The 13,663-nt window shown below is 38.9% G+C and overlaps 1 protein-coding gene across 1 annotated transcript; it reads right to left on the bottom strand.

Annotated features, from left to right (window-relative positions):
• Positions 1–3,906: 3,906 nt before the first annotated feature.
• Positions 3,907–13,439, bottom strand: LOC139712827 (ciliary microtubule inner protein 2C-like). Its single transcript, XM_071624618.1, has 4 exons — positions 13,289–13,439; positions 12,176–12,449; positions 11,430–11,542; positions 3,907–4,063 (listed from the first exon to the last, which is right to left on the bottom strand). Exons 1-4 carry the CDS (start codon positions 13,357–13,359, stop codon positions 3,907–3,909), a joined length of 615 nt encoding a protein of 204 aa, XP_071480719.1. The 5' UTR covers positions 13,360–13,439.
• Between the last annotated feature and the right edge of the window lie 224 nt (positions 13,440–13,663).

Here is a 13,663-nt window from a genome sequence, read left to right as displayed (position 1 = left end):
CCCTTTCCGACAGAATATCTTTCAGCTTTACATTTTATTTATCATCATTTTTCTTTGCAACCAGGTACTTGTCGGTATCCTCCATTTTGACAAGGAAGTATGTGCAGAGAGAAATAGACATAGTAATGTCGTGTGCCCGGAAGAACGGCGCTTGTGGAAGAAAATACGATTTCACGTAGACCATTATTATTATTATATCATTGTCACACAATAATCATCACGATTAATATTCGATCTGCAGAAATTAAAGGAAACCAAAACCCAAAGAGCAATGTGGACTGACTGAAAGCAGCAACATTAATAGAACACATCAGTGAAAGTTTGAAGAACATCGGACAATCGACGCAAAAGTTATGAATTTTTAAAGTTTTGGTGTTGTAATGACCGGATAAGAAGACTACTTCAGTTTATGACATCATGTGTGAACAACAATATAAAGAAGATATAAAAAAAAAATCAACATACTTTCACTTGTCTACCTTGAGTAGTTGACTTACCACTTTCAGAAAGCAGGGGGAATGATATTACCCTTAACACATTACCCTTAACATAATCCATGTTAGTAGCAAGTGGATGGAATGTGTAATTTTCATGAAAAATGAATTTTTGTGGAATTCTTCTCTTGTTTTCTTTATATCGTTGTTCACACATGACGTCATAAACTCTAGCAGTCTCCTTATCCAGTCATTACAACACCAAAACTTTAAAAAATTCATAGCTTTTGCATCGATTGTCCGATTTTCTTCAAACTTTCACTGATGTGTTCTACTAATGTTGCTGCTCTCACTCAATCCACACTGCTCTTTGGGGTTTTGGTTTCCTTTAAGGTGCTGTTGATGTATCGGACTGAAACATCGGATACCAACTGTCAACAGAAGAAATCCAGCTGAAAACTATACGTGATTCAGCCGTCCCCCAACTCGAAGGAAACTGTCGAAAGAAAACATGCTCGTGATGTCTTTCTTCGGTTACGATACTAACAGTATGATAGGTCATGGATCGGGCAATGTTCATGAAATGTTCTGTTCCCCATACATGCTGTTCATTTTTCCCGCTGTCCCTTTCTTTCTTTCTTTCTTTCTTTTTTTTTTCTCTCTCTCTCTGTTATATATGGGCGACGTGGCTTGTTTTGACAGACTATTTGATCTTGAATGTCACCAATGCGACTCCTACATGATCGCGTCATATCGATATTATCATTCTGAGCACTATACCTTGAATTGTCTGCTAGTCTGAAACGGTGTGACCTCCACCCCTCGTCGTCTTATTTCAAATCAATTTCAAAACCCAATTACACATCTTTTTACCATCGATATCTCCTCGTTGTAATTATGATGTTAAAGGGACACTTCAACCACTATCAAAGTGCATATTATGTGTGTGTGTGTGTATGTGTGTGAAATTTCAAGCAACATGATATTTGGTGTAGGAAATGTAATGACAACTGACGGAAAACTCAAAATCAACTCTTTTGAGAATAGGTAAATTGTCATCTTTTCAAAACGGCAACGCCGGGTTTTTACTATGACGTCACTCATAAAAATCGCCTCATATCTCTTGGCATATAAAGATCCCACAGCATAGCTACATTCTGGTTATTATTGTTGTTTTTATTATCATTATCATGATTATTATTATCATTATTACTATTGTTATTACTATCATCATCATCATCATCATCATTATCATCATCATTATTATTGTCATCATTATTATCATTACAGTGTTATCATTATTATTTGGAGAGTGAGGGGTTCACTAGGTTCCGGAATACCAAAACGCCACACAAACCCGCTCTTGTTTCGCTCTCGTTCCACATGAGTGTTTAACAGCAGAGAATTGATGACAAAAGAAACAGTGATATATTTACAGCATTAATTTATTCCTTTTTACATTCCAAATACACGAAGAATGAGCCATCGAGAATTTTAAAGTTTGAAGGCATGAACGAGGCAGCTGCTAATAAGAGACAAATGCATACTCCACCACATCACTGACACGATTAAAAAGCAAAGTAAAAAGTAACATCTATCGTAATTACGCAAGAAATACACCCACTGCATAGTAACTAAGCAATAAAATCACAGCTAATATTTAGGACGATAAACAGATTTCCTCCAGCCTATACTTCCATATTAATCGACCACTGAATCGATCCATCGGTCATACATACTGAAATCTGACAAATGCAGAAAATTAATGCATATATACTTTCTTTTCCCCCTTTTTCACTGATCATTCCCATCAAGTTATATCTACCTGTGAAGATTGTATTGTTTTGATTCCTTGATAAAACGCAAAAATAAAAAATGATAGAAGTAAATAAGTAATAAAAAGAAAGAGAAATCGGGCAACCTCTTCGCCGGGCCAGTAACCACCCGACGAAAACTGCAGCGCACATCAGCAAATTAGTCTTCATCAGAAACGTTTTGCGCTGCAGTTTTTTATCTTGTCCATAATAAAAGTCGCCTTGATTCATACAATAAGTCATGTATGCATCACTGGTCGACTTACTAGAATTGATACAGCTGGCTCAGGATATATTGTATGATGGCCTCCTCATTGGTATTCCCTTCCAATCGAGCTCGGGAATACTACCGAACTACTCCTGGGGATTCGAACCCATAGTCTTTCATCCGAGTCAAGCAGAGCCCTATAGCAACCACTCCATAGTAACCATGGATACAGCTCCGACTGTTCCTCATTGCTATACGCTTACAAGTTTGACGTAATTAAAATGGGCCGAGATCAATATCTAGCAAAGCTCTCCGTTCGTACTTTGCGTTTGGACAAAGCCGATGAAACTATGTCTATATAAGTAAAATACAATGTAGTTACATACAAATGGATGCAAAAAATGTCGAAATAAGGCATCCCCCCCCCCCCCTTTGTTGTCGGTCGCTCTTTTTTTTTGGGGGGGGGGGGGGGAAGATGGTAAAATCAGGAAAAGCAGACCTCACTTATTAAGAAGACATAAATATACATTGATATACCCTAAAGTTCTGCCGAGATACACGTGTAGTAGGCTATATAACCATGTTCTCAAGTATATGATATGCGTTATAATAGTGGCGATATAATATAAAGGACGGAATTCACTCAATTGCATACGTCTATCGTGTGTGTAGAAATTGCACTTTGCGTTATGGCATATCCCGTCATGGTAAAGCACTTTTCACAGTACTTACTCTAGATGTAACCGAGGAGGTACTACTAGTATACGGATATACTATACAGGCGAGTCTCGCCTAATATAGTGTCTCCTTGATATAACACATGAATAGTATGTAGACCTCCATCACCAATAATGCGGTTTGACTAAACAAATTTAACCCCTGGAAGTTCGTTTCCTGCCAACCGTCGACTTGCATAAGAGTGTCCTGCGAGGCAGTTACACACACAATTCAGAGCTTAAGGTAATGTCAAGATAAAAGACACAATTTACAGTTAGTCCTGCATTGGTTTTGACACAACTGGACATAAACATGATTGTTTCCATCTTTCGTAGAATAAAATGACGACATTAGCTGTTTATTGCTTTTGACAAAGATAGCTAAAGATATCCGTTCAGACATCGAACTATAAATTTTACAAGATCAATTCTAACCTCGGTGTGGCGAATATGTTATTTGGTACGGCCGAAAATTTGTCATTCTCACTCGCATTCAAACACTCTGCCGTGATCCAGTCTGTTCGAGAGGCAGGAACTATTTACACGTTCAAACTATAATGCTACAGTAATGGCTGCCACGTAACCATTAATTTAGTCAATTCATGTTTGCAGAAAGCAATGAGAAATTGGATGCGATAATATTGCGAAGCTGATTTGCAAAGATTTACTTGTGGTTGCGCAAGAAACAAATAAATTAAATCGAAGAATCCGTGGTCATCATTGATTACGATGATCTACCGATGTTCGAAGTAGACGTCGCGCATGGCTCTGTCGCGAACCGTGGACGAACGGCTGAACGTCTGGATGGGCGGGATCGCCTGGCGGTTGATGTGGGCGTTTCTCGTTGTCGCCATGGACGCCTCCTCTCGCATGTCCATGTGTTCGTCCATGCTATAAGGGAGGAAAATTGACAGTGGGCGGAGTTTAAGTGATAGTACTGGCATGTCTCCGCCTTTTTTTTTCAGTATATAAGTTCTATAAATATTCATGTCTAGGGACAGGTGCTATCATCGGTATCTAGGGCGGGGACAAAGCAAGGGGACTACTTTAGGCTGCAATTATAGCATCAATAAAATGTGTGAACAGTGTCTTTGTATGACACGGGCGACGTGTCTTATCAAAACGCATATTCCACTTGGTTGGGTTTTTTTTTTTGACTCTCCTAAAAAAATACTACTGTTGTATCTTTCATATTCAAGGATTAACTATCACTCAATCTTAATGGGGAAATTATGAAAGGAATCGGTGAGGTAGCCACATGCAATGATCCATGCAAAATAACTGTCTATAAAAATTAAGACCACATGAGTATAGTTTGTGTCAAACAACGTGCCAGCATTATTGATAAACATGGAGGGAATCGGTCTTACTATAGGGGTAGGCTATGCTAAGAACAATGTGTAGAAATCCATTGGGATCAAGACTGCAAAGTAAAGGAACAACTTCGTAAATGTATTTGATTTTTTTGTTTTGTTTAATGAAACAGTGGAAATCCTTCATTGATATATAATTGCATGCATTTTCCTCTCCTCGGCTAAACAATGTGGCTCCAACGTGAGAAAAAAAATACTGGAAAATGCTAGAAATTTACTTGCATGGAAAATAAAACAAACAATGCCACCTGCTCGATGTGCGAGATATGTTATGAACGATGCGAATCATGCTGCTCTATACAAAAGAACAATGGTAAGTGGTGTTAAAAACAGGTGTTACTTGTCAGATGTGCAAGTGTGGCATGCATGTGTGGTTGTTAATTACGGTGTAGTGCGTGCATTAATATACAGGCTGGTGTGCGGGTGTTAGATTCAGTTCGGCACACATCCAATCGTCTGGCGTTTGAATGCCATCATCCAGTGTTATACAAACAGTCTAAACACGAAACAACGGGGACAGAACAACAGATAAACAAATAAAATTTTAGTGACAGACACTTACATCAAGTCAAACGGAACCCTCGCTGTCTGACCATTTCATGATAGTGACGAGTACAAGGCTTTGCTGGAATCCGACAAGCAATTAACGGGACCAGGGACCATGACATTTGCTCGACTTTAGATCATGGGTTTTAATTACGCTGAGGTAAGCAGATCGGCCGACCAAGCAAAGTCTGGCCACACGATGTCACCAAAGTTCACGTGTAACACACCGAATTCAACACAATATCATGAAAATCGCAAACATACAGGACACACAACGATTACAAAGCAAAACACGCACACAGAACCCGTATTAAACTGTGGTAAAATCTGCAAATGTTTTCCATGTGATAGTAAGAAAAAATGTACGTCGACGTTACACGGGACACGCCAAGACCCCACCTACAAAGAGCCCAAGTATAAACGCTAACTCTTGAACTCAAACGCTTCAAACGAAAATATTCTCGTCCGTTCGCTCTCAAAAAAAGATGACCTTCTCCTCTTTTCTTATTTTACGCCTCATAAGCGTCAGCAGTGTCATCATCACCATCAACATCAACATCGTATACACACTCGTCGACTTTCCCTCTTAATTTCTCTTTCTTTTTCTCTCTCTCTGTTGCGCAGTTATGTACAGCTCATTTACAAGCATATACCAAACATTTTTTTTTCCATTTTCCAATGTTGATCGCTAAATATATACTCTTTTTAATTCCGAAAAATACAACATTTTGGCAAAACAGTTTGTCCACAAGTTTTCGTCACAACCTATGCTACACAGGCATATAAATATGGCGGCATAAGGCATGTGCAAACGGCTTTCTTCACTTTACTAAATGGTATAGGCAACCACTACAGCCTACCATAATACACTAAGAATATCAACATAATTACAGAGTTGCTTTCACACACAAAAAAAAACAATCTAATAATGGTCACAGATCACTGAAATGTAAACGAAATCAGATAAAAAACACTAATCAAAATGATGTCCATTTTATCAGAGTTGGCATGTCAATTGTCATTCGACATGTCATTAAAGTGCACCTTTGTAGAGTTGTTCTGTTGACAAGACAGTGACGTCATGATGCCACCTCCGTAATTCCTTATTGTTGCCTAAGACAGTAAAAATGGTATTTCCTATTGTCCGATTATTACAGCCTGTACGTCTCCGCTCATGGTATACTGAGGATATTGATTTTTATCAGACATCCTCGTCGTATACGAAATCCTTGTTCAATTCTGTAAACATCAAAGGAAGGTTTATAGGCGAGTGACGATACTGTCCTATGGCAAAAACAGATAATGTACATGTATGACAACTCTACAGTATACGACATATGAACAAGCCGACAACATATCAACTTTAATAAATTTCGTAGTTATAGTTTCCTGCGATTTTGTTCAAACTTTCGTTGATCTGTGACTTTGATCTTATCATTGAAGAACATCTTCACCGTTATTTCAGTACGGAGCAAGCGCTACACAGACGCAGACACGAAAGGTAAATTACTAGTAACTTGTATCTTTGACATGAATCTAGCATACAAGCGCTATACCAAAACATGCATAAAACACCAACAACGCAGGAGACCAAAAAAAAAAAAAAAAAAAAAAAAAGGAGGGAAAAAAAGCATGCATCGCGTAATACAATTTACTACATACACTACAGCTGTATATAAAATGCCACTTACAAAGTGATTAGTACGGATTCTATGCCATATTCGATGTAAACGTCACACAGAATGAGTTCGTCCATGACTCGATGACATTTGAGTTAACGTTTAACCATCATATTCAAAATAGTGACCATGAATGACAAAGTTGCTCAGCATTTATGTATGAACACTACACACATGGACAATATCGAACGTTTTTAGTCTACATGAAGATGAACGGTATTTTGTAGATAAGAGCTTTATTTCAATAGACTACACATGACGCTCAACTATTCCACCTCCACACGATAATACGGGAGATCAGTTCCCTTGCCGAATCTACCTTCCAATTTTTGACACTGATACAAAGAAGGATAAAACCGTTGTGTTTATTGAAACAGGATTTGATATTTTTTCCCCGTCGCGTTCAGAATGTCAAAGCTGCAGCACTGAGGACAAGACTTACGAAAAAATGACCTTTTGACCTTTCGATTTTAGTACGAGGCGATTTTTTTTTTCCACGTTTACACAACCTTACTCTCACCTATAGTCTGGTAAACAGCGACGCTGAAACAATGCACTTTGGGAGGGTTTTTCCGGCATTACTTGATGAACTTGAGTGTTTTGGAAATGAGACATGTTTATACTCCCCTTTAGAAGCCAATCGAGGGTTCTTATGAGTCTGTATCACTTTCGAATCCGCCCCCACCCATTCTACATAAGAATAAAAGGAAAATATCGGATATCCTTAACCAAACTTCAAAAATATTCCCTATACCTCTTGTGTATAACATAGGAGGAATCACTGGAAATGTCTTATTTTGCTCTGTCCGATGACGGGCTTACTTGGAAAATGTTTAAAAATGGCTTTTAAAGGGGGGTATTCCAGATGATTTTCATAATTTCATATCATGTATTACATTAATCGACAGCTCCATGTACAGATTTGGGGAATTTGTTGTGGTCTTTGAGCAGAGAAACCAATACTCTGAAAAATCTTTTAAAAATTACACTGAATAGTGTTGATGGCATAAGAGCCTCAAGTACATAATGTATTTCAAAAATGTAGCAGTGTAATTCCATTACAATACCACTCGATTGACAAGTTTACCTGTGTAGAATCTGCATGCCTTCTTCTTTTATTCTGTTTCCCTGTGAGCCCCAACTCATGCATTCTTACGGTGAGGCTGCCATGTCATCATCCTTGTTCATTGCAAGTTGTTATCAATTTTGAAAACATTCTTATTCCTCATCCCAATCACTATAAATTCTGAAACTCTGTACTCGGTTTAAGTAATTTATCGTTGTTCAGCTGCACATATCTGGAAATCACCCGGAGGTCTGATTTAACCCTTTTGCGACCAAACGCATCATTGGGCAAGCATATCACATCAATCTGTAATCATATCAAATCAAATCAAATCAAATGAAGTGAATAGAGGTATTTGCGAGGTTTAAAAATCAAATACAGTCTGTAGTGAATTTCTGCTACGAAGGGGTTCTAAACACTTTAATTTCTTTTTTTCCGATCCAACGTAATCGTCCGTTCCACGGCTGTGTAAACCGTCTTGTTTACAAAAAAAAAAAGGTGTACATCTAGCAGCTATCTTTCTATTACTGTATTTGAAGTGCTAATTGCAGAGATTCACTTTTCAATATGCGCTAGTATACACGTATTTACCTGCTTTAAACAGTCGGGAAGTAGTTCATTCATGGCCTACAAGTGCAGTCAAATGCGTCTTAATGAACGATGATTAACGCACTTTATGTTGCATGGCAGAGAGATACGGTATGATTCTCGCAAAACGTAAGGTCCTGGTCATTCGAAAGGACAACAGGTTATTACGGAAAATGACATTTTCAAGGGCAGTGCGAAGAGCAGAATGTTTGGCTAACATTGCGCGTTACCCTAAGAACGGGTCCGAACGAAGAAAATGTCTCCACGTCATCACTTTTTTTTACGTATTATGATTAATGATGTCTGTCAAAACATGACCGACGTCTCGGTGGGGCAAATTGTTCTTGACATATATCAGTCATTCGCACGCAGGGTTCCGCCATGAACAGCGGGCGAGGTTGGACCTACCGGCCACGAAAAAAACAAACGAACGCCACAAGAAATATTGCGAAAACAGACGGGGACAATCATGCTCTCGTTTCGCGAACGTTCTCTGTTCGAAATAAGAGCAGCAAAAAGAAAATGATCTCGACCTATTGTTTGCTCAAGCGCACGCCTTAATCTTCGAAATCACACGTGCAAAGTGGTTGAATTTCCTGTCGTGCTGCGTTCACAAGCAAAGAGCTCTTGTCATTTTCATTTAAAAATGTTGACGAGGAACAATTGAGCTAAGCGTCCATGGGCATCAATAGAAAATCAAGTTCGAAGAACTTTTTTTAACAAAAAAAAAAAAGTCCCCCACCAAAACAAAAACAAAACAAAACAAATCAAACAAACTTTCCTGGCTCGAGAACCGAGATATGCTCTGAGCGGAAGTGAAGGAATTCACCTGGGCTTTAGAAAGTTTGTGGAAGGCTTCGTATTAGACTTACTCCTTTAGTCATATCGCTTCTTTGATGAAAGACAGTATTTCATAGTTTGTTTTTTCCCACAATATGAGGACCTGTTTCTCATTCATGGTCTAAAATGTTGATTCCAGTATTGTTTATCGAGTTCAGGCATGTCCTAAACTAAGCACGTACACCATTAGGTAAAGGATGGTTACAAATATTGTCTGGACATCAGTACATTTTCTGATCTCTCTAGATTGCTCATCTTTGCATATCATACTTATGATGCAACAATTCTTTTGATCGTCACTAAATTTTCCTCTCTCACACCAGCTTTCTGACTTGATTTCTTCTTCTTTTTTTTAATTCTTTGCTCAACATCATTAAACTCTATACAAATACACAATGTAAGTGAAAGTTACAATTAGAGTTTAGAGAACATGCACAGAATCTGGACAGTCCAACATGAGTTTGAAGACATCACACTGTTAGAATATTTGGCAAAAGGACCACATACAGTACATTTCCATGGGTTAATAACACTCGGAATTAGACAGTGAATGCGCATGTCCTTCAAGTGGAGTGAATGACATCCCAGATGTGCGACCACCAGTCGACAAGTTGCTGTTAAGCCCATCACCTCAATGTACAGGAGAATTGGAAAATCCATAGTCATGATACATAACTCGCGTCTATCATACAGCATCTGCACTTGAATTAGCATGCCTGTAATGATATGTACATCAACCAGACTAGTGTCAGAAAATCTCAGTGAGGCCCTAGATCCTGTTGATATGTTTACTATCTCATGTTTGCCTTTTGGTTGTTATTTGTACCTGCTGAAATCTGACATCACATTTAATGAAAGCACAGTCTATAGTCAAGTTGTTGTTTTATCAATTGACCACCCCCTTCTATAATACATACCTTGGTACATGCCTTTGTCTGTGAGCAAACTTTTCAACTTGTAAGTGATATCAAGTACACTGCCCATTGAGTAACACATAGAAAAGTTGAGTGTTACATTGAGATGAATATTGTTTGTACCGATAGAGTGTCAGTGAATGCATTCACCTTTGGTCTCCCCCACCCCTTTCCCCAACACTTTTCAGGACAGAAATGGCATGATTCTGTTCTTGTCCTTTCCAGAAGTTCAAGAAGCTTAAGAATCTGTTTTGAATTTACCAATTGAGCCAATTTAGAAGCTTGAGGATAAGTTACATATTTATCAATTTAGAAGTTTTTAATTTACTCATCAAGTGCATTTAAAAAATCTACAACCAAACTGAACAATAATAATGTCATTTATAAAGGGCTCAAATGAAGTGGAATGATAACATTTTTCATTCAACCCAATGAAACATCAAGAATGTATATTGAAAATTATAATATCAAGATACATCATCAAATTCCCTGATTTCATCTCAAATGGCATCGTGCTTGATATAAACATGTGCTTACATGTATGCCCACTCTAGTCTGTCTACTTCAATACATGGGCAACCAAGACATGCTTTTCTTGTACAGAGGTTATGTCATAGAATCACAAGTTTACAACCTAGGTGGGACCACTAGTATCTGGCAAAGAATGCTGACATTTCACATACATATGTGCAAACTTATGCTTAAAAAAAACACAAGTTTCTTCTACACCTGCTGAACGTCACACGCAAATTAAAATCATTCAAAGCTGATGGCGATACTGCAGATACAACAACTAGCTTAAAATTCTAAGATTATTTCAAAACAAAAAGGCCATGCAACATTTCAAAGACATGTATATTACATCTCTTGATCACGAAGTTCATTTGTAAGTTAAATTTGGTGATATGGAATATCACAGGCAAACAAAAATTAGCATGGCTACAAAAAAAAAACACGCTGATTTGCAGAACAAATGCAGTCTTACTGGTTGATCATAATTTTCGTTCACCACCTATGCATCTCTAAACTGTCAAGCTGTAAACTTTTGTCTTTGACAGCAGGACCACGCATTAGCGAAAATCAATCAAGAAAGAAAGAAAGAAAGAAAAGACAATGGTTAGAATGGACAGGCAAGATTGAGAAAAGAGAGAAAGAGCGGTTAATCTGACACAACCCCATGGTGCAGCAGAGCGCAAGAATTGGTGCAAGTGTGCATCTCGTCACGGCACGGCAGTCGTCATGGCAACTTACGATGGGCCGGTTTGGTGGTACATCTCCTGCGCTGACCGCGGTATCAGGAACTCGTTGACGCGGGAGATGGTCCCCGTCCTATCTTTATAATGCTCTCTGTGCTCCTGAGCAAGCTGAATGGTTGAAAGAGAACAGAAATAAAACTGTAATGTCTAAATTGCTACTACAGGTAACCTTTTATTTGTTCAACATGTATTTTATTCATAGCTGTATTTTCCTAAAATCATGGTGTATCCGACAAATGCAGGTTAAAATTAAAGTATGTATTACCAAATTTCCATGTCAGATACTAAATGATTCAACCAAAACTGTGGCTCGTTCCAACCAAAACTATAATCTACGTCTCCATCAACTCTATCATGTGCTGGCTTGAAGGCTTTTGAGGTCATAGTTAAGTTACTGTGCCATCTAACATGACTGAACCTGACACTGACTGGAAGCAGAATGAGAACAACACAAAAAATTCAAGTAATCACTGTTGTTTCTACTTGCATTGCAAAAACCTACATTGTACCTGCGGTTTTGACCAAATTTTGAATCCATGTTTTACGAGGCCTTCAGCATAGGATATCTTTAGTCTCTTCAAGAGTTGTTTGTATTTGTTTAACTTTAGGCACTATTATGTGCATAACATACTTCCAGCAGCTATTCGTGTGCCTTGTTGACTGATATACAACAAATACTTGATCATTCATATCTGGGATAAGATGTAACCTGATTACAATGCAATATATGCATTATCGCACCTTATCGAACTTGGAAACCTCCTCCTTGCGGTCGTGGTTGACGTTGCTGAGCTGGTACCTGGGCTCAGTGCGCCACCTCTCCCGCGTCCTGTCCCTCGCCCCGATCACCTGGTCCGGGTTGTGCGTGTAAACCGTCGGGAACTGGCCGCCGTTGGCGTAGTTGGTCTTGCTGGTGTTCAGAGTTGCTGAGCGGTAGTCCTGAAAGTACTTGGCTGTGGCATTCCCGTACGTCTCGCCATAGTCAAACTTCATGGTGGGGCAGTGGCCCTTGTAGCTGCAAGTGTGCAAAAAAATAATAACAAAAAAGAAACGATGAAATGAATTAAACTTCAACTCTTACTCTATTGATGGTGCAATCACAAGCATGCTTCATTGTAACGAGAGAGAAGGGGGGGGGGGGGGGAGAGAAACTGGATACAACACCAACACTAGGCATAAGACTAATTGATTTTAATTGGCATTAACACTCACAGTTAGAAGTAGAACCCTATGTTGTTGTCAGTAATGTCAGTGCTGTATATGCTGTTATATTTTCGCGTAACTTGTTACAGATATTTTCGCGAATGCGAAGGTCACGGACATTTTTGCGAGAAGTTGTTTTCACGAATTGACATAGAGGCCTACAATGTACATAAGCGCACTACTACCTTAGCGTAAGGTAACATTTTTGCCTGTTCTTAAATTCGCAGTCCAACTGAGATTCCCAAAAATTAAACCCTTGCGAAAATAACAGCTTAGATATCTAACGTAATAGGTCTAAACTCTAACGCTATAACTTGTTACTTTACATTACAGTATACAAGGGTATCTTTTTCAGATTTAACAAATCCACTGGCACTCAGCTAAAATACTTAAACAACAATCTTAAGTCAAAGATTCAGTCATTTAAAACCCCTTGTGAAAATGACAGACATATTTTCGGGAAAAAAAAAAAATCAAATTGCGCTAAGCTGCGCTGCATGTCTGGTGGAGTGTTTTCCACCTCGGCGGGTAGACTCTGTTGTCCGCCCGCCCGAAACTCTGCGGAAACATAGCGCTCGGTGGTGGTAGAGTCCTACTGGCTACGCCACAATAACAAACCATGATAACTTAAAAAAGCAATGGAATACTTACCCAGGCATCAATCTTGGCGGGATATAAGTCGCCTGATGGGTCGTCTGCAAAGTGCCAGCACTTCTCGACATGTTTGGTGTTTGAAAGAAATACTCAGAATACGAAGAAATATCAACGAGCCGTACCGTTAGCTAGCTTGGTAGTTTAGTGGATTGTTACTGTATCGTATCCGTATCAATCAGTTGAAAAGAGCTAGCTGCATAAACTCTATCCACGCAACGCACACACAGATCAACGAGAGCACAATTCACACATGTTACTGTTTGTGTACAGCCGTATCTACGGGGAACGAAACAACCCGGAAGTAACGCCTAGTCTCTTTCATGGGCACTGTTATGTTGTTGCCTGTGGGTTTCATTAATTTTGAGCGAGGAG

The sequence above is a fragment of the Diadema antillarum genome, unplaced genomic scaffold (genome assembly GCF_040938485.1).
Source record: "Diadema antillarum isolate AM-2024a unplaced genomic scaffold, OU_Dant_1.0 seq00001863_RagTag, whole genome shotgun sequence".
In the NCBI taxonomy this organism is placed as follows: domain Eukaryota; kingdom Metazoa; phylum Echinodermata; class Echinoidea; order Diadematoida; family Diadematidae; genus Diadema; species Diadema antillarum.
Note: the sequence above shows the minus strand (reverse complement) of the source record. Positions and strands in the feature narration are given on the sequence as shown.